General features: G+C 41.1%; 2 protein-coding genes across 5 annotated transcripts in view; both read right to left on the bottom strand.

The window, feature by feature from the left end:
* LOC124036449 (solute carrier family 23 member 2-like) overlaps window positions 1-21,170 on the bottom strand; it is a 62,346-nt gene extending 41,176 nt beyond the window's left edge. For both annotated transcript variants that reach the window (XM_046351052.1, XM_046351051.1), the window contains exon 1: window positions 20,704-21,170. The gene's annotated coding sequence lies outside the window, so the exon portion shown is untranslated. The remainder of the gene's footprint in view (window positions 1-20,703) is intronic.
* Window positions 21,171-22,056: 886 nt separating this feature from the next.
* The window catches only part of LOC124036451 (calsenilin-like), a 71,067-nt gene continuing 65,740 nt past the window's right edge, over window positions 22,057-27,383 (bottom strand). For all 3 annotated transcript variants that reach the window (XM_046351055.1, XM_046351053.1, XM_046351056.1), the window contains one exon: window positions 22,057-24,748. In XM_046351055.1, the coding sequence (XP_046207011.1) occupies window positions 24,701-24,748 (48 nt within the window). In that variant the 3' untranslated portion in view covers window positions 22,057-24,700. The remainder of the gene's footprint in view (window positions 24,749-27,383) is intronic.

The raw sequence follows: 27,383 nt of genomic DNA on the forward strand, positions 1-27,383 counted from the left end.
CTGTTCGTGTTTACATCAGAGCCCGTTGAACTTTGAGTCGCAAACCCTGAAATCCCGCCAGCTTCTTCCCCTTGCAACATGTTGCTTAGCAGTAACTTAGTCCATGCTCGTTAGCTAGAAAAATAATGATATACTCTGTTTTATCTCCAACACTGTGCCCTCCCTGCTTTGAAACAGCCTGAATGTATGATTTACTTGGTATGTCCTTCACGTTTATGTGAATTTTAAAAACAACTGACACCATGTATTATTATCTAAAATAAGGACAACTAGGTTCTAGCTCCAGCATGTTTACTAATCTAACCCCCGTGGGGGTATCCTTACATAGGTACGGATACCCTCACGGGACATAGTGACCTGCCATAGGGCAGCTTTAAAGCCAGAGACCGTAGACAGACTTGTCTTTCTTGCTTGTAACTTGTAAGACAACACGACCCCAACAAACTGATGTGCCATTAGGCCAACAGTTATAATGCATATTGACTTGCACTATTTCATTTCTTGCTGATGACTTTAAGGGTTTACAGCTTTAAAAAAGGTTTAAATGGTATTTGTGCGTTCTACTTTGGTTTGTTCAGGCATTCTTGAGTCTGAAGCAGATATGTATCTATGTAAAAAGGTGCATAACATGCATATATACACAATAATTTATTTGCCATATGGCCCAGCCCAAGTACACACACTAAGCCCACCTCACTGCTCACTCCAAACTCTAACACAGCGGAGTTGACTGAACACTATACTCACATGGTAAACATGGTTCTATCAATGTAAAGAATACAATACATGTATTCTTGCCGCACAACAACTACAGGAAAGAGTGGGTTTGAGTTCAAATGAATACCCCAAGCGTTGCAATTTTAGTTCAGTGTAATTTATTCTACTGTAGGGCCCTGGGTATTAGAGGGATACATCATACATCCGGAGAAACAGACCACTACGACAAAGAGGACTTATTGTAATTCATAACAAGCCATTACAGCAAGTAACTACTGTACTGTAGTAGGGAAAGGTTAAGTGTGTAAAACTGTATTTAGGCTTTGAATAATGTGGTGACACAGCAGTCAGGCAGCTATTAACCTGACCATTAACGACTCAGACATTTTCCATCAGGCATTATTAAAACACCCAAAGCCCTGTGCATTAATTGTTTTGTTATACATCCCTTTCATACGAACACTTTTTCCCACCAAATCCTGACGATTGTCTCAAAGCAGAGCGATGGCACTGTTCCAATCAAAACAATGCTGAAAGTATCACCTAGTTGACCACAGGTGGGTAGGCTATTGCTTAAAATGTATTACAAGGACTGGAGGACAGAGTTTCAGTAAGCAACAATTTGATACATGCCTTCAATTGCATTAGCCTGCTTTATTCCAATATGCATGTCATTCAGGGATATTTATTCCCACAGTAGTTTATGGATCGTGCATGCTTAGTGGTGGGCTATGCAAAGAGATGGGTGTAGTGCAGCATTTCTTAAAGTATGGGTCGCGATTTAAATGTAGAATTATTTCATTAACTACTGGAATTGATTTGGCCAAGTGCAACTGTGCTCTCTGCTCACCAGCGGTCTCTGCTCACCAGCGGTCTCTGCTCACCAGCGGTCTCTGCTCACCAGCGGTCTCTGCTCACCAGCGGTCTCTGCTCACCAGCGGTCTCTGCTCAGTTTGGCAGCAGCGCGAGTGGGAGATGCCCATGTGCCTCGCTATTTACCGGATCCTTTTTCTGCAGTTCTCTTGAAGATCACTCCACCAACCACACGCTGCAGCGCTGTCATTCAAGCCACTGACTTGTTATTCCCACTCACGTCTGCCATGAAATGGACTCATGCTAGCCACAAGTTCTGACTGAGCTCAATCGTCACGAAACGCAAATACAGTGATTTACTTTTTGCCTCTTTAATACAAACTGAGAAATAACGAGGAGCGCCCACAATCTGTTTTGTGTGGGAGTGCTTAGTAATGAGTCTCTCAAAACAAACAAATTAATAAAAACGACACATTCTGACCAAACATCCAGGCACAACATGACAGTAAACACAGGGAGTTCTTTCAGAACAGGGCAGAGTGCTTCAGGAAACAGTGCTTCAAAAGTGGAAAAGTCAGTCAACTAGCAAGGCATTGTTGTCATTGTATAACACTTGATAAGCAGAAATAAGGGAGTACCATCTCTCAGTAGTAGATGTGAGTATCTTTTTCAAACAATTCCCTGACCTTGTAACGGTACACAGCTAAAAAGCAACCCTAAGACACAGTACAGATGAAAAATTCAGGCCTATTGTACATTCGACTGTAGAAATTATTGTTGAAAACAAGTCTTGGTTGGAACTGTTGCGGTTACAAGTAATAATTTTCATCCTGAACTTAAACTGATTGAAGCAAGATGCTTTTTGGGACAAACATTCACACAGTTCTGGGTTGCTCATCTGCAGCAGGAAGTTCCTGCCTGACTGAGAAAGCAGTCAATGTTCTGATCCAGTTTGGCACCACACACCTACGCAATTCAAGGTAGCTCTCTATGTGAGAATGCTATTCACAGACTACAGCTCAGCATTTAACACCATAGTACCCTCCAAACTCGTCATCAAGCTCGAGACCCAGGGTCTCGACCCAGCTCTGTGCAACTGAGTACTGGACTTCCTAACGGGCCACCCCCAGCTGGTGAGGGTAGGTAACATCTCCCCTCCGCTGATCCTCAACACTGGGGCCCCACAAGGGTGCGTTCTGAGCCCTCTCCTGTACTCCCTGTTCACCCACGACTGCGTGGCCATGCACGCCTCCAACTCAATCATCAAGTTTGTGGACGACACAACAGTGGTAGGCTTGATTACCAACAATGACGAGACGGCCTACAGGGAGGAGGTGAGGGCCCTCGGAGTGTGGTGTCAGGAAAATAACCTCACACTCAACGTCAACAAAAGAAATGAGATGATTGTGGACTTCAGGAAACAGCAGAGGGAACACCCCCCTATCCACATCGACGGGACAGTAGTGGAGAGGGTAAAAGTTAAGTTCCTCGGCGTACACATCACAGACAAACTGAATTGGTCCACCCACATAGACAGCGTTGTGAAGAAGGCTCAGCAGCGCCTCTTCAACCTCAGGAGGCTGAAGAAATTTGGCTTGCACCAAAAGCACTCACAAACTTCTACAGATGCACAATCGAGAGCATCCTGTCGGGCTGTATCACCGCCTGGTACTGCTCCGCCCACAACCGTAAGGCTCCCAGAGGGTAGGGAGGTCTGCACAACGCATCACCGGGGGCAATCTACCTGCGCTCCAGGACACCTACACCACCCGATGTCACAGGAAGGCCATAAAGATCATCAAGGACAACAACCACCCGAGCCACTGCCTGTTCACCCCGCTATCATCCAGAAGGAGAGGTCAGTACAGGTGCATCAAAGCAGGGACCGAGAGACTGAAGAACAGCTTCTCTCTCAAGGCCATCAGACTGTTAAACAGCCACCACTAACATTGAGTGGCTGCTGCCAACACACTGACTCAACTCCAGCCACTTTAATAATGGGAATTGATGGAAATTGATGTAAAATATATCACTAGCCACTTAATATAATGCTTACATACCCTACATTTCTCATCTCATATGTATATACTGTACGCGATACCATCTACTGCATCTTGCCTATGTCGTTCTGTACCATCACTCATTCATATATCTTTATGTACATATTCTTTAGCCCTTTACACTTCTGTGTATAAGGTAGTAGTTTTGGAATTGTTAGTTAGATTACTCGTTGGTTATTACTGCATTGTCGGAACTAGAAGCACAAGCATTTCGCTACACTCACATTAAGAACTGTGTATTCTGTGTTAGGTGATCAATCAGTTTATTCCAGCTCAGAATTTATATTTTTTAAGAGCAACAGATCCAACCTAGACTTTATCAACAATAAGAAGTACAGTAGGCCAGATCATTTGTATCTGTACTGTTACTGAGGTTTGCACGATCAAAAAGCCTGTGTGTGTTCTGTTATACATCTGTGTGATGTGATCAATCTGTTCATTCCAGTTCAGAATTAAATTATTTGTATTTTAACTTCCACAGTTCCAACCTAGACAGATATGCAAGAGTGTTTTTAATGGGGAAAATTATACATGAAAATATATTTATGGGCATTTCATTGTTATTTGTTTTGGTCTATTTTGCTTTTTTTTTTAGGCATAAGGGCAATGAAATTTACCAATATTTACTTATTTTCCTAAACTTCGGTCCCAGGAAAAAACAGCATTTCTCATTTGGGTCTCAGGCTGAAAAAGTTTAAGAACCCCTGGTGTAGTGACATGGCTTCCACAGTTCAGAACTTTGGGTGCTGCCTAGCAAGAGTTTAAGAGCGTAGTGTGTGCCAATCCCACCTCAGCATTGCGGCTACATTTCTTACTAAGCCTAAGGCAGCATATGTAGCCTAAATCAAGTGTAGGCCTAATATTTTGTTCGATCGACTATAGGGAACTCCAAAAGCCTGCGTAGGTTGTGAAATATGAACATGAGACTCCCATGATTTTGAACATAGGATTGCTATTATTGGGTAGGAAAGAGATGAAATGTGGATCAAAAACACATGGGCTTGGGCTCTGTTTAAAAATATATAACTTTTTTTATATTCCCATGACACAAATTGTGGGAAAACTGTATTTTATTGTGTTATATTCCATTATAATGATCCTTACGATAAAATATACAGTGGCAAGAAAAAGTATGTGAACCCTTTGGAATTACCTGGATTTCTGCATCAATTGGTCATCAAATTTGATCTGATCATCTAAGTCACAACAATAGACAAACAATGTGCTTAAACTAATAACACACAAATTGTATTTTTCTTGTCTATATTGAATACATCATTTAAAAACATTCACAGTGTAGGTTGGAAAAAGTATGTGAACCCTTAGGCTAATGACTTCTCCAAAAGCTAATTGGAGTCAGGAGTCAGCTAACCTGGAGTCCAATCAATGAGACGATATTGAGGAGAGAGTTTGGTTAGTTAGAGCTGCTTTGCCCTATAAAAAAAATTCCTTCTTGCTATTCACAAGAAGCATTGCCTGATTTGAACCATGCCTCAAACAAAAGAGATCTCAGAAGACCCAAGATTAAGAATTGTTGACTTGCATAAAGCTGGAAAGGGTTACAAAAGTATCTTTAAAAACCTTGGTGTTAATTAGTCCACAGTAAGACAGATGGTCTATAAATGGAGAAAGTACAGCACTGTTGCTATTCTCCCTAGGAGTGGCCGTCCTGCAAAGATGACTGCAAGAATACAGTGCAGAACGCTCAGTGAGGTTCAGAAGAATGCTAGAGTGTCAGCTAGAGACTTACAGAAATCTCTAGAAGATGCTAACAGCTCTGTTGATGAGTCTACAATACATAAAACACTAAACAAGAATGGTGTTCATGGGAGGACACCACGGAAGAAGCCACTGCTGTCCAAAAAAAACATTGCTGCACGTCTGAAGTTTGCAAAAGTGCACCTGGATGTTCGACAGTGCTACTGTGTTTTATTAGCATAAGCAGACTGTTTGTCTATTGTTTTGACCTAAATGAAGATCAGAAAATGTTATGACCAATTTATGCAGAAATCCAGGCATTTTCAAAGGGTTCACATGCTTTTTCTTTTAAATACTGTATGTGTGTTGACTGATCGGGGAGGTGTATCTTGTCTGTTTAATGAACAAAATAACAAACTATTGATTTAATTGGGATGGCATAGCCATGGCTATACAGACCCGTAACATAGGATATTGAGTTTAATTAGGCCTATTGTTTTGAAAATACATTTTATTAGTCTTATGTTTTAGGATCTGCCTAAACAAATTAATAATGTATTTGTTTATTTTGGATGGTGTATATTCTCAAAGGATCTATTCAAAAAGACCACCCACATCTGCACACCACTACTACCACTCATTCTCGGCATGCACATGGGAGGTATAAAAAGGTGTATACAGGCTCGAATGAGGTAAAAGAATGGGCCTGCTTGTAAGGGGGGAATATAAGGATTGTGCACCCCCCCAAAAATGTACAGGCAAAATACCATACATCTATGTGAAAGCAGTACTCATAGCCTGACGTAAATCTTCAAAGCCAGACCCACGCCTCTGCTCTCTGTGTGGGCTCCTATTACCACAGTCATGTGTAACTGCATTGACTTTCACTCTGCTGCTTTATAAAATGACAAAACTACATTAACAAAATAAATGCTGCTAACTGCATTTAAGGGCTACAGTTACTGCACTTCTGTCAAATAATGTTGTTATAGGTGTAAAAGAATGTTGTTATAGGTGTATTAGAGGAAGTGAAGGAATATTTCTGTGGACAGTGAGGTCTAGTAGGGTGTATTCTGTGTGTGTGTGTGGGGAGTGGCAGAAAAACAAAGAGGGAGAGGGAGATAAGACAGAAGAAGCAGAGGGGTAAGAAGAGATAATATAGTCTTTACTTCCACCATGAGACGGTTTCCATACCCCTCTACTCAAGTGAGAATCCTGTAACTACTATGAAACCGTCCTGCATAGAAATGGAGCTTCCCTAAGCCCAATGACCAACTGCTTACTAGGGCTGGCACAACAATTTAGAATGGTGTAATAAACAATTATGGATAATAACCGTGAAACAAAATCATAATCATCTTAACGGGATACTTCAGGATTTTGTCAATGAAGCCCTTTTTCTACTTCGAGTTAGATGACTTGTGGATACCATTATGTCTTTATGTCTCTGAAGTTTGGAGAGCGAATGCTAACTAGGGTCAAGGCAATGACTGGAAGTATCTGCTAGCAGGAAGTATCCGTTTAACGCAGTCATTTTAGGGGAGGGGGGTAACTTTATTTTCTAGTAGGACTAGATATAGTTTACTGAAAAGCAGTTTTTCATTTTTACATGAAGGGGGTAAAGTTGGTAACTATTTTACGAGCAGAACATCGTGGTCGGGAGAGAAAAAAAATATCCAAAAACGTACAAAACTTCCAAGAGGTCAAAAACATTCATTTTATAAACTGGGGTGTCACCAAAGCTGTGTTGTATTCATTAGGTATGTTGTAGCACATTTTCAAAAGAAGCAGACGCATTACAAGAGCAAAATATTTTAACAAAAATGACAATAACCGTTGTCATTTGCATGACAATGAATTGTTACCCAAAACTCCATAATCATCACAGCTCTACTGCTTACACCTACCCGAAGGTCGTATCAGATGGAAACTTTGGTCAATAGGATACATGATAATGTTGGAAGCATCAAGATTACCGCTGTGCTGGTTACTGGCTATTCTTTTAATGAGCCCTGTCCCCAAACAAAACCAAATTTGGTTGGTCCAGACCGGACCTAAACCAATCATAGACGTCTATGTTTCACAAAATTTGGACATCAAAGTACAGCTCACTCGAGTACAGCACGGTAGAGCAGAGATCAGTAAAGTACATTATATTGTACTCTACTTTTCTTTACTGAACTGTCCAAGCGACTGTGGTTTGTGACTACTACGATTTCCCGTTGTAGCCAATGCAATTGCAGAAATTCCATTATCGATTTGGTAAGGGAATTTAGTTTTAATTACTTAATAATTCATAAACTAAATGTATACCAGTAAAAACAGTAGAATTGATAGACGTATCTTCACTTGTTACTTCTGTGAACTTTCATTATCCTCCCTCCTCATGAGGGAGGGAAATTAGTAAATATCTTAAAAATAAGTGGGTTTTTGGTAACAGAACTTTAAGGCACAAGGCAATTTATCCAAAACTAAATACAGTAAAATGTTGATATTAGTTGACAGGGGTCTTTACTTCAACATTGTGTTCTGATGCATTTCTAAGATCCCTTTTCCATCAGTTTGACCAGAAATCAATACCTTTGCTTATTCCTAATTTTATCATGAAAAACATTTGAAAAAAGTATATATGCCTTAATTTCAACAAAAAAATAGACTTGTAGCTTTCATTTGACATGCTCCTATGAACTGTTGGTGCTCATGGGTCCTTCTTTGGCGGCAGGTAGCCTGGTGGTTAGAGTGTTGGGCCAGTAACCGAAAGGTTGCAAGATCGAATCCCCGAGCTGATGAGGAAAAATCTGTTGTTCTGCCCCTGAACAAGGCAGTTAACCCACTGTTCCTAGGTCATCATTGAAACTAAGAATGTTCATAACTGACATGCCAAGTTAAATAAAAGGTCAAATACATTTTAAAAATATATGGAAATGACAATATGAATGCAATCGCCATCACACTGCCCGATCCCATCTGGACAAGAGGAATACCTATGTAAGAATGCTGTTCATTGACTACAAGCTCAGCATTCAACACCATAGTACCCTCCAAACTCATCATTAAGCTTGAGACCCTAGGTCTCGAACCCGCCCTGTGCAACTGGGTCCTGGACTTCCTGACGGGCCACAACCCAGGTGGTGAAGGTAGGAAACATCTCCACTCCGCTGATCCTCAACACTGGGGCCCCACAAGGGTGCATTCTCAGCCCTCTCATGTACTCCCTGTTCACCCATGACCATGCATGCCTCCAACTCAATCATCAAGTTTGCAGATGACACTACAGTGATAGGCTTGTGAGGGCCCTCTGTGTGTGGTGTCAGCAAAAAAGAAGAGATAATCGTGGACTTCAGGAAACAGCAAAGGGAGCACCCCCCTATTCACATCGACAGGACTGCAATGTTTTAAGTTCCTCGGTGTACATATCACCGACAAACTGAAATGGTCCCCGCACACAGACAGTGTGATGAAGGCGCAACAGCTTCTCTTCAACCTCAGGAGGCTGATTTTATTTTTTTGTGTCACTGAAAATCCTTACCAACGTTTACAGGTGCACAATTGAGAGCATCCTGTCTGGCTGCATCACCACCTGGTATGGCAACTGCACCACCCACAACTGCAGGGCTCTCCAGAGGGTGGTGCGGTCTGCACCACATCACCAGGGGAAAACTACCTGCCCTCCAGGACACCTACAACACCAGATGTCACAGGAAGGCAAAAAAGATCAAGGACAATAACCACCCGATCCACTACCTGTTCACCCATCTTCCATCCAGAAGGCTGTGTCAGTACAGGTGCATCAAAGCTGGGACAGAGATAGGCAGGATTGAAAAACGGCAGGATAGAAAAACGGCTTCTACCTACAGACTTGATATCATTGGCCACTTTAATAAATGGAAAACTAGTCACTTTAATAATGCCACTAAGAATGTTTACATATATACATGATTAATAATGCGACATACGGTGTATCCTTCCATCTTAGCCGCTCTGTCACTGCTCACCCATATATTTTATTCTTATATATATTCTCATCCCATTCCTTTACTAGATTGTGTGTATTAGGGTTTTGCTGTGGAATTTGTTAGATATTAGGTTGTGTTGGGGATTTTTTTTATATTACCTGTTAGATACTGCTGCACTGTCGGATCTAAAAGCAGATGCATTTTGCAACAACATCTGCTAGCCATGTGTATGTGACCAATAAAACCTGATCTGATTACAGGCTAAATCTTTGACAGTGTCATTCTGGCAAAAAACGGCCCAATTTGTCAGATATCCTGCTGTTCACGCAACACACTATCAGTTTGTGAAATAGATAAAGGACTTATTCAAATTCATGACAGGCACACGAAAAAGTCCATGTTACCATGTCCAGTACACAATCTCTCTTCATAGTGCAAGTGTACATTACACAATTTTCTTACGCATTCAAATTAGTTGTTGCTAACATTAACAATTTTGGCAATAGGCCTAGAGATTAAAAATATATTCAGCTGAAACATCTTGTTCATTCGTTTCTAAAGTTGTATTCTGTTTCTAAAGAATGCTGAAGATTTGAACGCATTGAAGCCTGCTTACTTACGTACCTGCAGCCCACGCTGGAATGTCATTCAGAATAATTGCAGAGTTCAATAAGAACTTGCACTCAACCCATAAAAATACAATGTCAGAGATAAACGAAACATGCACATAAGCTTATTATGGCTTTTCTGTGATCGCACTCTGAGCCGCAGAAGTGGGTGGCAGGAGGTAGCCATGAGGTTAGAACTGTCACTGGTTCAAATACCGTAACCGAAAAGGTGAAGATTTTTTTGTCACTGTGCCCTTGGGCAAGACACTTAACCCATCCGCTCTGCAGATGTCTCAGGGGAAGTTGGGATATGCAAGAAACACCTCCATTACACACTTGTGCGCAACAGGACAAATATAAGCACCCACAAAATGATTAAGTTATACCTCCACACTCTCTCGGAGGTACACACAGACAAGGTGTGACCTTGCACAGCAGGGTAATCTCAGTCACATGCTACCTACGGTGGTCAAACACACCACAATCCGAGTCGGAGACCCACCGGGTGGCCCAGCTCTCACACTCAACATAGTAATATTATTTAAAAACAGTAGGCTCAATTTAATAGCCTAATCCAGGGACAATAAACTAGATTCAACCGTGGGCCGATTGTTTCTTGAGCGGCTGGTCAGGGGGTTGGAACATAATTACAAATAGTTTGTGGATTGCAAATTGACAGCAAGACATAATATCTGACTAAAACCATCTTTTCAACCCTTGCTTACATTTGTATATGATCACAAATCTCTATTATACATGGGACAACTTCGGAAAATGTTTCTAAAATTAAAGTCATGAAAGACTAAAAACACCAGCAAATCATGTCAAAAAATAAAAATAAAATACACTATATATAATAAAATCCCCCCTGCGGGCCACCAGTTAGGGAACATTGGCCTAGTCCCTATGAAACAGATTGTGTGGCAAAATTAAGTTATCAATTTTGTTCAAGAATATGATTTACAGTGCATTCAGAAAGTATTCAGACTCCTTGACTTTTTCCACATTTTATGTTTCAGCCTTTTTCTACAATGGATTAAAATAGTTTTCCCCCTTAATCTACACCCCATAACGACAAAGTAAAAACATGTTTTTAGAAATGTATTAAAAATAAAAACACAGAAACATCACATTTACATAAACATTCAGACCCTTTACTCAGTACTTTGTTGAAGCACCTTTGGCAGCGAGTACAGTCTCAAGTCTTCTCGGGCATGACACTACAAGCTTGGCACACCTGTAGTTGGAGAGTTTCTCCCATTCTTCTCTGCAGATCCTCGCAGGCTCTGTCAGGTTGGATGGGGAGCGTCGCTGCACAGCCATTGTCAGGTCTCAAGACATGTTCAATTGGGTTCAAAACCAGGCTCTTGATAGACCATTCAAAGAATTGTCCCGAAGTCACTCCATTGTCTTGGCTGTGTACTTAGGGTCGTTGTCCTGTTGGAAGGTGAACCGTCACCCCAGTCTGAGGTATGGAGTGCTCTGAGCAGGTTGTCATCAATGATCTCTGTACTTTACTCCATTCATCTTTCCCTCAATCCTGACTAGTCTCCCAGTCCCTGCAGCTGAAAAACATCTACAGCATGATGCTGCTACCACCATTCTTCACCGTAGGGATGGTGTCAGGTTTCTTCCATATGTGACGCTTGGCATTCAGGCCAAAGAGTCAATCTTGGTTTCATCAGACCAGAGAATCTTGTTTCTCATGGTCTGAGAGTCCTTTAGGTGCCTTTTGGCAAACTCCAAGTGGGCTGTCATGAGCCTTTTACTGAGGAGTGGCTTCCATCTGGCTTCTCTATGATAAAGGCCTTGATTGGTAGAGTGCTGCAGAGATGGTTGTCCTTCTGGAAGTTTCTCCCATTTCCACAGAGGAATTCTGGAAATGGTCAGAGTGACCATCGGATTTCTGGTCACCTCACTTCTCCCCTTGCTCAGTTTGGCCTGGCGGCCAGCTTTAGGAAGAGTCTTGGGGATTCCAAACTTCTTCCATTTAAGAATGATGGAGATCACTGTGTTCTTGGTGACCTTCAATGCTGCACAATCCTGTCTCGGAGCTCTCAAGACAATTCCGTCAACCTCGTGGCTTGGTTTTCGCTATGACATGCACTGTCAACTGTGGGACAATGTATAGACTAAAGGTCGACAGATTATGATTTTTCAACGTCGATACAGACTATCGGAGTACCAAAAAAAGCCTATACCAATTCAAAAAAATAAATAAATCAAAATAAATCAAAAAATAATAATAATAATAATAATAATTCGGCCGATTTGTATATATCCAGTGCTGTGAAAAAGTACTTACCCCCTTCCAGATCTTATTTTTTTGCACATTTGTCACACTTAATGTTTCAGATGAAACAAATGTTAATATTACACAAAGATTACTTGGGTTAACACAAAATGCAGTTAATTAAAAAAAATATATATTTTTAAAAATTACTTAACCACTTGCTCCTACCTGGCACGCAGGCGTCCCATCTAGAGCTCTGGAAATGCAAATGCGCTACGCTAAATGCTAATAGTATTAGTTAAAACTCAAACGTTCATTAAAATACACATGCAGGGTATTGAATTAAAGCTACACTCGTTGTGAATCCAGGCAACAAGTCAGATTTTTAAAATGCTTTTCGGCGAAAGCATGAGAAGCTATTATCTGATAGCATGTAACACCACAAAAGACCCGCAGGGGACGTAAACAAAATAATTAGCATATTCGGCGCTACACAAACCGCACAATAAAATATAAAACACTCATTACCTTTGACCATCTTATTTGTTGGCACTCCTAGATGTCCCATAATCACTATTGGGTCTTTTTTTCGATTAAATCGGTCCATATATAGCCTAGATATCGTTCTATGTAGACTGTATGATAAACGGAAAAAAAGAGCTTTTCATAACGTAACGTCATTTTTTAAAATTCAAAAAGTCGACGATAAACTTTCACAAAACACTTCAAAATACTTTTGTAACGCAACTTTAGGTATTAGTACACGTTAATAAGCGCTAAAATTCATCAGGAGGCGATGTAACTTCTATAGTGTCGTCTGGAAAAAAACATGGCCGAGAGAGCTCGACCAAAACATCCTGTCGGAGAACGGAGGGAAGGAGTTCCCTTGAACCGGTTAGACCAAGAATCAATTGTGAATCAAATGACAGGACTCTAGACAACGTGTGGTAGCTGTAGGCGCTGAAACCTCGGTCTCATGTAATTCGGTTCACTTTGAACAATTCCTGGAAGTAAGCGGAAGGATATTTATTTCCATTTTCAGTGATCAGGTTTTCCTGCGCTATTCGATGAAACTCACGCTCTGTTAAAGTCACAGCCGTGATTTAACCAGTTTTAGAAACGTCAGAGTGTTTGCTATCCACACATACTAATCATATGCATATACTATATTCCTGGCATGAGTAGCAGGGCGCTGAAATGTTGCGCGATTTTCAACAGAATGTTCGAAAAAGTAGAGGGTCGACTTAACAGGTTAAGGGAAAAAAGCTATCCGAAACTTCATAGATTGTGACAAAGTAATTGCCCCCCCTTGTTATATCATGAATTTACTGTGGTCACATTTTTTGGAAAGCTGAGTTCAGTTTCACTAGCCACACCCAGGCCTGATTACTGCCAGACCTGTTGAATCAAGAAATCACTTAAAAATAATAGACCATCTCTGACAAAGTGAAGTAGGCCAAAAAAGAAATCATCTCAAAAAGCAAGACATCATGCCACGATCCAAAGAAATTCAGGAACAGATGAGAAACAAAGTAATTGACATTATCGGTATGGAAAGGGTTACAAAGCCATTTCTAAAGCTTTGGGATTCCAGCAAACCACGGTGAGAGCCATTATCCACAAATGGGAGAATATTTGGAACAGTGGTGAACCTTCCCAGGAGTGGCCGGCCTACCAAAATTACCCCAAGAGCGCAGGGACGACTCATCCAAGAGGCCAGAAAAGAATCCACAACAACATCTAAAGAACTGCAGGCCTCACTTGCCTCAGTTAAGGTCAGTGTTCATGACTCAACCATAAGAAAGAGACTGGGCAAAAATGGCACTCTGCCATGGATGCAAAGGCAAAAATCACTGCTGACCAAAAATAACAAAGGCTCGTCTCACTTTTGGCAAAAAACATCTTGATGATCCCCAATAGTTTCGGGAAAATACTCTGTGGACTGACGAGAAAAAAGTTGAACTTTTGGAAGGTGTGCGTCCCGTTACATCTGGCGTAAAAGTAACAAAAAATTTCAGAAAAATAACATCATACCAACAGTCAAATATGGTGGTGGTAGTGAGATGGTCTGGGACTGTTTTGCTGCTTCAGGACCTGGACAACTTGCTGTGATTGATGGAACCATGAATTCTGCTCCCTTCCAAAAAATCCTGAAGGAGAATGTCTGGCCATCAGTTCGTGACTTCAAGCTGAAGCGCACTTGGGTTCTGCAGCAGGACAATGATCCATAACACACCAGCAAGGCCACCTCTGAATGGCTTAAAAAAAGTTTTGGAGTGGCCTAGTCAAAGTCCAGACTTGAATCCGATTGAGATGCTGTGGCGTGACCTTAAAGGTAGTTCATGCTCGAAAACCCTCCAATGTGGCTGAATTAAAACAATTCTGCAAAGAGTGGGCCAAAATTCCTCCAGAGCGATGTGAAAGACTCATTGCCAGTTATCGCAAACGCTTGATTGCAGTTGTTGCTGCCGAGGATGGCACAACCAGTTATTAGGTTTAGGAGGCAATTACTTTTTCATATAGGGCCATGAAGGTTCAGAGAGCTTTTTTCCCTTAATAAAATAATTTAATCCAAGTAAACACAAAATACAGTTTATCTTTGTAATATTTACATTTGTTTGATTATCTGAAACATTTAGATGTGACAAATGTGCAAAAAAAATAAGAAATCAGGAAGGGGGCAAATACATATAGACAGTGCTGTGAAAAATTATGTATATATATTTTTTGTAATGACATTTTACAACAATACTGAATGAACAATTAACTCTTATTTTAACTTTATGTAATACATTAAATCTATTTAGTCTCAAATAAATCAACATGTTCAATTTGGTTTAAATAATGCAAAAACAAAGTGTTGGAGAAGAAAGTAAAAGTGCTCTCGGGAGTTGATAGGCTTGAAGTCATAAACAGAGCTGTGTGTCAAGCATTGCTAAGAGCTGCTCGCAAATACGGTAAAGTGCGGTTTGAATGAATGCTTACGAGCCTGCTGCTGCCTACCACCGCTCAGTCAGACTGCTCTATCAAATTATAGACTTAATTATAATAAACACACAGAAATACAAGCCATAGGTCATTAATATGGTCAAATCCGGAAACTATCATTTCGAAAACCAAACGTTTATTTTCAGTGAAATACGGAACCATCCAGTATGTCGAATGGGTGGCAACCCTAAATTGAAATATTACAATTACACAACCTTCAAGTTATGTCATAATTCTGTAAAATTCTGGCAAATTAATGATGGTCTTTGTTAGGAAGAAACACAGTTCGCTACGAGCCAGGCGGCCCAAACTCCTTTTGACGCTGCACTCGTGTAACAGGTGGTGAGCCTGTTTCCTCGTGGATTGCAATGCAATCGGCATTTAAAAAGGCAGATTACCGATTATGAAAACTTGAAACTTGGCCCTAATTAAATCGGCCATAGCGATTAATCGGTCGACCTCTGGTATAGACAGGTGTGTGCCTTTCCAAATCATGTCCAATCAATTGAATTTACCACAGGTAGACTCCAAACAAGTTGTAGAAACATCCCAAGGATGATCAATGGAAACAGGATGCACCTGAGCAATTTAGTCTCATTAGCAAAGGGTCCGAAGCCTTCTTTTAAACATTTGCATAGATTTCTAAAAACCTGTTTTTGCTTTATCATTAGGAGGTATTGTGTGTAGGTTGATGAGGACAACATTTATTTTATTTAAAATGTGGAAAAAGGAGTCTAAATACTTTCCCAATGCACTGTAGATAACAACTTGGTACATGATCGCTGACATTCACGCTTTTCTGTAAAAAAACAACAACCAGTGTGAATTATGAAAGTAATGAAGGCTAGATAAATCACATAGGCTAGGCTACACAAATTAGGCTACAAACCAAGGGTTTTGCTGCATCCTGTCATTGTGTAGAACACACCAGAGATTATAGGCTCTGAACATTACTGCTGAGGACACCAAAAATATTCCTTCCTCTTGTGGGCTCACAGACGCATGCACACATACAAACCTGCTCCTCCAAGCTCTGTTTCCAGGACAACCATACAGGGAGTAATAAAGCTGGTCCTTAAGATCAGATGCGATCCCTATATCGTGACTGATGGATAGATTAATAGTCCTACCTGCTTATAGTCAAGTAACTCAACTCCTCCATGGAGTTGAGCGTAGACTAGAGTTATTTTTAATGAACCTCAAATTCCTTCAAGTCACTGTGTCGATACAAAAGAATAAAACTTCTTAAACTTAAACCCTTACTACGTAACCATGTTTGTCCTCTGTTGCATGCCTTTGTTTGCTGAAATCCAGGGCTTGACATTAACTTTTTTTTGCCAAGTAAGACAGATTTTACTTTACTTGTCCAAAAGCCAAGTCATTTGGAGTCTGGCCGACCACCCTTGGTTTACACAGGCAGCCCAATTCAAATATTTTTTTCCCAGTAATTGGTATTTTGTACAATCACATCAGATCTTTTCACATCTGATTGGTCAAAAGACCAATTAGTGAAATATTAAAATTCGGCTGCCTGTGTAAACGCAGCCTTGGGGGCCAATAAAATACTCCAACATTACAATTACAACCCAAAAAATAATTTTATAAAATAATTCTCTCCTGGGCTGAAAATAAAAGGGGGCATCCAGTCATAAAAATATATATGCTGACTGCCTCTGCTCAGACTGAAGGTGTGTGATGTGCGGTGCGCAACAGGCATGGTCCTACACTTTCTGTTCTTGTGTAAATTTCTTGTGTAAACAAACCGTGCCTCGAGTCAACCTCTATGTTGACAAAAATCAAGCATTTAGATGTTAATGTTAACTATCCTTCATTACATTTGTCAAACATGACTGGCGTTTAGCCTGTAGTTATGTAATTAAGTCGCTCAGCATTGGTTTGGACATAACTAGCCAACATGCATATCACCTACACTTTGACATGTAGGCTTTTTTGGTTTACATTAATACATTTTAATAATGTGTGTGACTTTCTTTACTTGTCCATTCGGACAATTTAGATCTAGATTATTCCTGTCCGACTATTTAATAAAAAAATAGCTGGACCTCTGGCAGTCTCTATGGGGGTACCACAGGGTTCAATTCTCGGGCTGACTCTTTTCTCTGTATATATCAATGATGTCGCTCTTGCTGCAGGTGATTCTTTGATCCACCTCTACACAGACGACACTATTCTGTATACATCTGGCCCTTCTTTGGACACTTAACTTGTTATGGTTGCAATCCCGATATCGGGATAAGTGTCATCAACAACCGCTGAATAGCATAGCGCTACATTCAATAAATATTAATATTCATGAAATCACAAGTGCAATATAGGAAAACACAGTTTAACCTTTTGTTAATCCACCTGTCGAGTCAGATTTTGAAATTATGCTTTTCAGCGAAAGCAATCCAAGCGTTTGTGTAAGTTTATCGCACGACAAAACATTAAGTACACTTAGCATCAGGAAGCTTGGTCACGAAAATTAGAAATCAAATCGGTTACCTTTGATAATCTTCAGATGTTGACTCACGAGACTCCCAGTTACACAACAAATGTTCCGTTTGTTCCATAAAGATGATTTTTATATCCAAAATACCTGTTTGTTGCGTTATGTTCAGAAATCCACAGGAAAGAGCGGTGACAACAACGCAGACGAAAATTCCAAATACAGGTCCCAGTGGTCCCAAGGGACTTTGGTAACAAAACGGATGGCACTGTGATAAACTGCATCCAGTTTGCTGAGTAGGGTATTGGAAGCTATTTTGTAGATGACGTCGCCGAAGTCGAGGATCGGTAGTCGGCTGGCCCCTGCTACATATTTGTCGCCAGACCCACTGACTCCAGGTGATCTATAAGTCTATGCTAGGTAAAGCTCCGCCTTATCTCAGCTCACTGGTCATGATAACAACACCCACCCGTAGCACATGCTCCAGCAGGTATATCTCACTGGTCATCCCCAAAGCCAACAGCTCTTTTGGCTGCCTTTCCTTCCAGTTCTCTGCTGCCAGAGACTGGAACGAATTGCAAAAAAAATAATTAAATTAAATTTAACAAAATTTTTAAAAATAAAATATTTTTTAAAATTCACTGAAGCTGGAGACTTATATTTCCCTCACTAACTTTAAACATCAGCCATCTGAGCAGCTAAACGATCGCTGCAGCTGTACATAGTCCATCTGTAAATAGCCCACCCAATCTACCTACCTCATCCCCATATTGTTTTTGGTTACTTTCTTTTGCACACCAGTATCTGTACTTGCACATCATGATCTGCTCATTTAACACTCCAGTGTTAATCTGCTAAATTGTAATTACTTCACTACTATGGCCTATTCATTGCCTACCTCATGCCATTTGCACACACTGTATATAGACTTTCTCCCTTTCTATTGTGCTATTGATTGTACGCTTGTTTATACCATGTGTAACTCTGTATTGTTGTTTGTGTCACAGTGCTTTGCTTTATCTTAGCCAGTTTGCAGTTGTAAATGAGAACTTGTTCTCAACTAGCTTACCTGGTTAAATATTTTTTTTTTTAAGGAATAGGTTTTGACTATGTTTTACTGGTAATGGAGACATACATAAATGACAAAATAACTTTTTTTGGTCAGTGTGGTGTGTGTGTAACCTTTATTTAACTAGGCAAGTCAGTAAATTACAAATTCTTATTTACAATGACTGCCTACCCCGGACCAATTATGCGCAGCCCTATGGGACTCCCAATCACGGCCAGATGTGATACAGCCTGGATTCGAACCAGGGACTGTAGTGACATCTCTTGCACTGAGATGCAGTGACTTAGATTGCTGCGTCCATGTGTGTGTTAACTATTTAACTGAACTAGAATGCTTAATAGGCAGCTAAAATTTTAAATATCAGTTATTGGTATCGTTTTTTTGGGGCAAGGAAAATATTGTATATCGGCCAAAAATTTCATATCGGTGCACCACTAGTCTAATCCAAATTACGGATGGCCTCTTATGCGCTTGTCGTCCCCTTATGCCATAGTTTGTACATCTTAATTGTCAGTAGAAACCACATATATTTAAGCAAGTCAGCCATATCAGCTATGTTTTTTTAAAGGCAGTAAATGAGGCTGAATGAATTGTGTCGCTGCCAGACAAGGCTCCACTGATTGCCAGGTGTAGCAGTGGTAAGGATTCACTCCACCGTGCTGAAAAGAAAGCTCTGCTGTTGGGAACGCATGATGTAGGCCTTAACAGTTTGTGGGCACCGTTTGTTGCCGTTATAGTGCAATTAATATATTGTTTTGTGGCATTACTTGCATGCATCAATTTATATATATATATCTATTCAGTTTGCCCCACCAAGATTTACATGTTAAAATCACCACTGCATGGGATGGATACTTTTTGTTATGCCATTTTAAAGCTAATGTCCTTCTATTCTACAAATGTTGCCATATCTTGTGTGTTCATGTGATATTTGAATGCCAAACATTACAACATAATCAATGGGTGAAAAAAACTAGCCAAATTGTTTTTGCTGACATGGGCTTGTTGATCTGGAGATTTCTGACAAGTTACAAATAGCTCTAAGATCTGCAATGACAAGAGGAAGAATGCTGATGCACTACCCAATTAACGAAATTGCACCTTGTACAATCAACTATTACAACTTTCAGGAGTAAATTGAAAGCCGGACTGAGTTCCTTAGAAAGTTTCCCTTCCCAGTATGGGAACCACTCCCATTCCAGCAGGTAGCCTAGCCTTTAAGAGCGCTGATTCAAATCACGGAGCTGGCAAGGAGGAACAATTCTGCCCCTGAGCAAGGCAGTTAACCCCCATCAACTGCTTCCCGGACGTCGATTGAGGTAGCCCCCCTGCACTTCTCTGATTCAGAGGTGTTGGGTTAAATGCGGAAGGCACATTTCAGTTGAATGCATTCAGTTGTGCAACTGACTAGGTATCCCTTTGCCCATAGAGGGTGCTGTTGAGGCCACTGTGTACCATTGCAAAACAGTGCGTTTTAATCAGTTGAGCCTTCACTGCTTCACACACTTGTTATAAGATAAAGGAGAGGGAGAGAGTCATAGGTATTTTATTAGGATCCCCATTAGCTGTTGCGAAAGCTGCAGCTACTCTTCCTGGGGTCCACACAAAATATAACATTAACAGCTCAAGAACAGAACTACATCAATAAAACAAATGTCACAAGTAGCCAACATATCAATACATAGACAAACTATCTAGGTCAAATAGAGTCTAGGTTAATAAATAGAAAGCAAGGCATCCTACTTTTCCACTGCGTATCTCTTATTAAATTATGAGGCCGTCTGATTAGGCGCATGCATCGCTATAGACATGATCCTTACCCGTTTTCTATTGGTCCATTCTTGGATGGTCTCCCTTTGTATACTACGCCAGGGTTTCCCAAACTCGGTCCTGGGGCACATTTTGGGTTTTGCCCTAGTACTACACAGCCGTTTCAAATAATCAACGCTTAATAAGTTGGTTATTTGAATCAGCTGTGTAGAGCAAGACCGAGTATGGGAAATCATGTGCCACACTAGCTAACGCGTCTTATACCTAATCACGAGAATGATGCAAATACGGTTTAATAACCTAGTGAACAGTAAACAGCCGGTTCCCCGGGTAAAGACTCACCTGCCCTGGGGAAGGAGAACCGACAGGACTCGATTCCCGTCAGGGTTAGAGTCCCCGTTTCGGTGAGGTTAGGGTTGGATAGGCTACAGCCAAAGCTAAACCCGAAAAGAACCTTAAAATGAAACCGAAAGGAGCTCTAGATGTGTGTAGGTCCAGTTCTTAGTAGAAAATACCTATTCTTGTAGTCTACCACGACAGTGGATGTCAGACAGCAATGTCTATAGCTACAGAAGGATTTTGTCTTACATATGTACGGACTGGAGACACAATAGCGCATGCTCAGGCCCTTGAAGTCCTTCCTCTGTCTTCTCCTTCAGAACTGTGCTTCAACCAATCGGAGGCGTTTGTACCTGTGATGCAAGCAGGACTGTCATTCCTTGTGTTCATAGGGGACGCTTATTCTATAAACCTAGTCTACTCATTCTCCTCCTCCTTCCCTTCCTTTCTCTCCTCCCTTCTCTCTCGGTACTCTCCGTTTCGCTAAACTCATCATTGTTATGAAAAAAATGGCGTCTTCCACTTTATCCCTTGGTCTGTGTACATTTGCGACGTTCTATAGTGCCATCTAGTGGTCTTCTAGGCATATCGCAGCAACATTACCTATTCGCTGGGGACGTCCCAAGGATCCCAAATAGCAATATCACCATGCGTCAGGATGCAAGCGCCACAATCATGAACATGCGGCCCAAACAGCAGTGATTGGGATTAGTTAACTACATGTTAACTAGGCCTAAAACTAGTAGGCCTAGTTTAATTGCATTTTGCTGTAGCGTGGTGGTAGTTGAATAAAATAAAATCTTGGTAGTGTTTTGACAGGTTAATATTTACATTTACATTTAAGTCATTTAGCAGACGCTCTTATCCAGAGCGACTTACAAATTGGTGCACCTTATGACATAATATCTTTTTACCATGTAGTGGTGTTGCTAACTACTGGAACTACACAGTTTTTTTGCAAAAGAAAATAAAATATTAGTGGGTGAAGTAGGCAAGAATGTCCTTTCTTTTTCAGCATGAGGCCTGCCTAAGATGAGACTTGAAACACATTTTTGGTGTTTAATAGGATAAATTGCACATTATGTTAACATTGACTCCAGAGTGACCTGTCTTGCAATTTGTAGCCTATACATTTCAGATTGCAATTCATAATATATATATATATATATATATATATATATATATATATATATATATATATATATTTTTTTTTAAACCTTTATTTAACTAGGAAAGTCAGTTAAAAACAAATAGTTATTTTCAATGACAGCCTAGGAACAGTGGGTTAACTGCCTGTTCAGGGGCAGAACGAGAGATTTGTACCTTGTCAGCTCGGGGATTTGAACTTGCAACCTAGTCCAACGCTTTAACCACTAGGCTACCCTGCCGCCCCAAATAGCATATCATAACATATCATGAAATGGATGATGGAATTCCACAAATTAATACATACCATACGAAATGTAACATATCATAGTAACTGGAGTGTCGCGGATTTAAGTTTACTATGTTACGTCTAAACATGGTTCCAGGTTGGCCAAATAGGTCACCTAAAACAAGACCAGGAGGGGGGAGAAACACAATACTGCTTTAATGTAGGCCTGCTAAAAAACTATGTCTCCAGATTATATTATGGACATCAGAAGCACTGTAATATTGTGCAATCCTCCTACTGTTGAAATGTGGACTGGGGCAATAACCACAGTTTCCTTCAGTTTTACTGCATGACTTTATGTGTGTGTGAGTGAGAAAGAGAGAGAGCGCTCTAGGCCAGGCCATGCTGTCTGTGTATGCTTTAGTTCCATGGTCTGGTCTCTAGTCTGTTTCATTCATTCATGCCACACACACACGGACATACCTAATCTGTTCTAGGCTAGGTCACATGAGTTATGTTGTTATGGGAGAGACAGAGAAAACCTCTGTTACAACACTCTACTTCTGAGACAACATGTGATTTCCTAGAACAGGTCCACTGGGTACAGTATAGGGCCTTGGGATAGGGGCTATAGTTAGGGCTTAAGTATGGGGGTATGAGGTTGGGCTGGGTATAGGGCTGTGCTTTCTGCAGTCTGAGCTGTCAACATGTTACAGGTACAAATGGTGGTATTACCATATCAGGATTTTGGTATAATTTGGCTGTCTCAGAATTGTCCCTGGTTTCAATGAGAAAATGTAATGATACTTTATGCCACAGGAACACTGTTCCTGTATTCACTACTGTATATATATGTAGTACAACAACAACAACAAACACATACCTTATCATGGTTTAGGATAGGTAAGTATAGTGATGTCATCACTAGTGGCCAGTGCTCATACCTCAGATGATGACATCATAGAGGTCCCAAATGGCACCCTATTCCCTTTATAGTGCTCTACATTTGACCAGGGCCATGACACCCTATTCCCTTTATAGTGCACTACTTTTGAAAGGGATTAGGGTGCCAGTTGGGTCATTAACAAAACAAAACTCTGATGAGGGATTAAGAAGAGGGACTAAGCCCTAGTTGTATACTCTGTATTCCTCTGAGGATGGCTTTAGTTTACAACACATATACATCTTAGTATATCCGTCTTATTATTATTACACATATTATAAGGTGGCACTGACATACTGTACATCTAAAGCTTATTCTGACTCGCAGGTCCGTTGGTGACAGAGCAGAACCAGCGAACCTCCCTGTGTCACTTAGAACTATGACCAGACGCAACCAGTAGGTATAGAACCCACCGACCGTAGGGGTACCTTTACACTCCAGAATTGACTTGGAATTAAACAAGATACCTGTAGGATCAAATGATCCAATAATTCTTCTATTAAACATGTTAGGCTAGAATTATATGAATGAGTGTTTTGTAAGTGGTAAGAAAACATCCACACAGATTTGGTCTGGCCTTAACTTTAACACCTGTAACCCATAGTGGAGTACAGGTGAGAGCTTGACACCTGGCTTTAGGATGCTATTATTATATATTACTGTCTATACATATCTACATACACACTGAGTTTTTCTTTAGTGGTCTACAGTGACTATCTACATTTACAATCAATGCATTCTCTTCTGGTGCATATTGTACAATATGAACAATTCTTAGTGCAAGCAAATCACACATCACATCTGACAAACATGCTCCAGTTCTTTTCTTTTTAGTGTCCCTGTGGTGTTTGGTGCCGGTGCCCCTGCTCAGGATCAGTCCAGCTTTCTGTAGGCTACATCAACTCTCTCAAACACTCTTCAGAGAAGTGTGTCAGTGTGTCCACATATATCCTTTCCTGGCAAGCCTCTGCTGGGTGGGAAGGGTGTGTGTGTGCGTGTGTGTTTTGTACAGCATTTGTGAGTGTGGGGAGATTGTGTGTGTGTGTGTGTGTGTGTGTGTGTGTGTGTGTGTGTGTGTGTGTGTGTGTGTGTGTGTGTGTGTGTGTGTGTGTGTGTGTGTGTGTGTGTGTGTGTGTGTGTGTGTGTGTGTGTGTGTGTGTGTGTGTGGTATGTTTATGTGCAGACAGATAGTATGTGTGTGTACAGAATGTATAAGTGCCATAGCTACAGTATCCTTATCTGGAGGCCAGCAACATCGTGATGGGTTTTTCTCCTCTATTTCCACTCTCACACTCTCCATCATTTGATTGGTCATTTGTCTTTTGGGTCCAATGAGGAGGAAGAGTACTAGAAGCTCATAGGATCAGCAGTGTTGAGCAGTTTGGTCCTTTTTCCTTTTTTTCTGGGACGCTGAGAATCTTTAAAGTAGCAGAGGTCCCACTAGCTCTCTTCTCTTTCTCTAGTGTTCTCTTTAGTCCAGAAGCAGTGGCAGGTTGAGACTAGTGCAGCAGTAAAGAAACTAGTTTCTACACATGTACATATCTGTGGATTAGCTAATCCTATACATACTGCACTAGATGTAGTTTGTGTGTGTGTGTGTCTTGGGATTGGACAGAAATTGTGTATAGACAGAAGTACAGGATCGGATGCTGGGGGAATAGCGTAGAACGTTCTGCTGGGGTCTAGAGCACGTTCTCAAAAAGCTGCATGGAGTTCATTATGTTCTCATCCTGAAACAGAAACATACAGGATAGAACATTGAGCGAAAGTCATGAGGCTGTTTTTTTTTGTTCACTTGTATTATTAGTCTAAGTAAAACATTCAGCAAATCCCCCACTGACATCTACATCACACTTTACTTTGAGGGGTTATTCATAAGACATTCACAACACCTTTATGAAACCAATCATAACACCTTCAGGAGTATTGCAGTATGATTCATAACCTTCATAACACATTTTTCAATATCATTCAGAAGGAATTTTCCAAATTAAAGTTCCTTTTCATTACATAACTAAAAGTTATCAGTAACACTGAAATATTTCTTATTTATCCATTGTACAACACAAATGTGTATGTTTACAAGCACAGTACCCAACCCCCTAAGTGTTAACCTAAGAGCACATGTTTTGAGCTTATCTTGATAGAGAACACACTGTAGGCCTAACATGGCACTGGCTCCAGACCAGGAGCCATATAATACAACTTTATTGTCCATGTTACAGAGAACAACAGAAATGTGTCTTCTGCGCTTACAACACAACTCTCCCAGTTAGCACAAACACACGTAGTGCAGCACCCCTGGATGGAGCACATGTTGCTCAAGGGCCCAACGGAAGGGACTTGTCAGGAACTGAACAGTTACCAGATCAGTTCCCCCCTTATTCCAGCTCCCGGTGTATGTGACAATAAAAAATAAAACAATTCTCCAACTGGTGACCTTTCGCCTACAGGTCCAACTCCTTAGCTGCTGGGCTACCTACAGCCCCCCTGGGTGCATCCCTTGGATATCGTCACATATAATAGGGTGGCTAAGCTGAAATTTCCAGAATGATTGTTCATTTTGTGATAAAAGCACATAATTTTGCAGAGAGAGATTTACGTGTCCTGAAAATATTTAGATATCGTTACATCACAGATATTGCCCATGGGGGTCATGGCACTCATCTTACAAATTAAAGGTTTAATAAAATAAACACATCCAGGAAAGAGTAGCTTGGCATTACCAACAGGAGTAAACAGCACACGACTGACAGTGACGACTCCTGGGTCAAGTCATTGCTTCCAGTATATGTGACCCAGGAGTTGTTCCTGTCAGCTGTGTGTTGTTAACTCCTGAATCAAGATTCATGCGAAGCTGCTCCTTCCAGGATTGATAAAAAAACAAGGGAGGGGATGTTCTAATCAGTGGTGTAGTAGAGGGTAAACCCACAAACACAGTTTACAACACCTCTTTTATTTTTTACAAGCATTTACCCACCTATTGCAGAAGAATGCATTGAAAATAAATGGAGTATTAATTTATTCACAGTGAAAGGCGACCAGTGTTTAGCCATATATTTTCTTACCTCTACTGATTATGATGAAGACATTGGTACTGTACTAGCTGAAACATGTGAGCTAGATAACAACATAGGTGCAATCCACTTAGTGTGTGCTGCAAATATTGTACTTTGAGGTTGCTCTAAAGCGGAAAGGTGTAATAAAAGAGTCAGGAGCAGGTTTTCTTAATTGAACGAAGTTCTCTATTGAGGTATTTTTTTCTTCTCAAACACTCCAACACAATCAGATGATCAACCAAGGAAAACACAAATCATCTTTACAAGAATAAGGAACACAAGTTGAGTATCTTTACACTACAACATAAATCATAGGTGTGTCACCGCCTTAACGATCTGTTCGTGGACAACCTTCTTTGGGTGGTGGTCCGGATCCGTGGTGGCCATTCCCAAGAGGTCATGTGTCCTCTTCTTCTTCCTTCCGAAAGGTATATCCTCTCCTTTGGAGAAGCAAACACACTTTTCTTTCTCCAGCTCCTCTCTGCTGGTTCCCTCCTCTCTCTTGTAGGGGAAAGAGAATAGGTCATTAGTACCGTCAGCTGTGCTTCATTGCCTCTGATCACCTTGACTCACATGCCAGGCTGGGCTACTATCCGTGGGACAAGCCTGCCCTCTGGTGGTCCTTCCACATACCTCCCCCCTCAGGACCGGACTGGAGGGCCGGGCGCCAGACGCGCCGTCTTGGTCGCGTTGGGACAGCGCGTCCGCATTCCCGTTCCTCGATCCGGCCCTGTGGATAACATGGAAAGAGAATGGTAAAGCAAGAACCAATCGGACTATTCTGTTGTTATTTTTTTGTCTTACCGGACATCCACGTGAGGGGAGGATTGTCAGTAACGAGGTAGTACCGGAGATAAGCGAGGGCCCACTTAATGGCTAGGGCCTCTTTCTCTACGGTAGCATATCTCTGTTCCCGATCAATGAGCTTCCTACTTATGAAGAGAATAGGCCTCTCTGCTTTGCCTTCACCCTGAGCTAGGACGGCCTGAGCCCCGTATCTGAGGCGTCTACCTGCACAATGAACTCATGGAAGAAACCAGGAGCCTGCAGGACGTGATCAGAGGACAGGCTATCTTTTAGCAACTGGAAGGCGTCTTCCGTCTTGTCCTCCCACGCTACACGGTTTGGCAGGTTTTTCTTGGCTTGTGAGAGGGGTGGCAATGGTTGCATATCCAGAGATGAAACCGCGATAATATCCCGTTATCCCCAAGAAGGCTCGGACGACCCACTTCGTCTGGGGCTGAGGCCAATCCCGAATTGTCCTAGTCTTGCCCTGGTATTTTTCCGTTCCCCACGGTGTATCCCA

The sequence above is a fragment of the Oncorhynchus gorbuscha genome, linkage group LG05, assembly GCF_021184085.1.
Source record: "Oncorhynchus gorbuscha isolate QuinsamMale2020 ecotype Even-year linkage group LG05, OgorEven_v1.0, whole genome shotgun sequence".
NCBI lineage: Eukaryota > Metazoa > Chordata > Actinopteri > Salmoniformes > Salmonidae > Oncorhynchus > Oncorhynchus gorbuscha.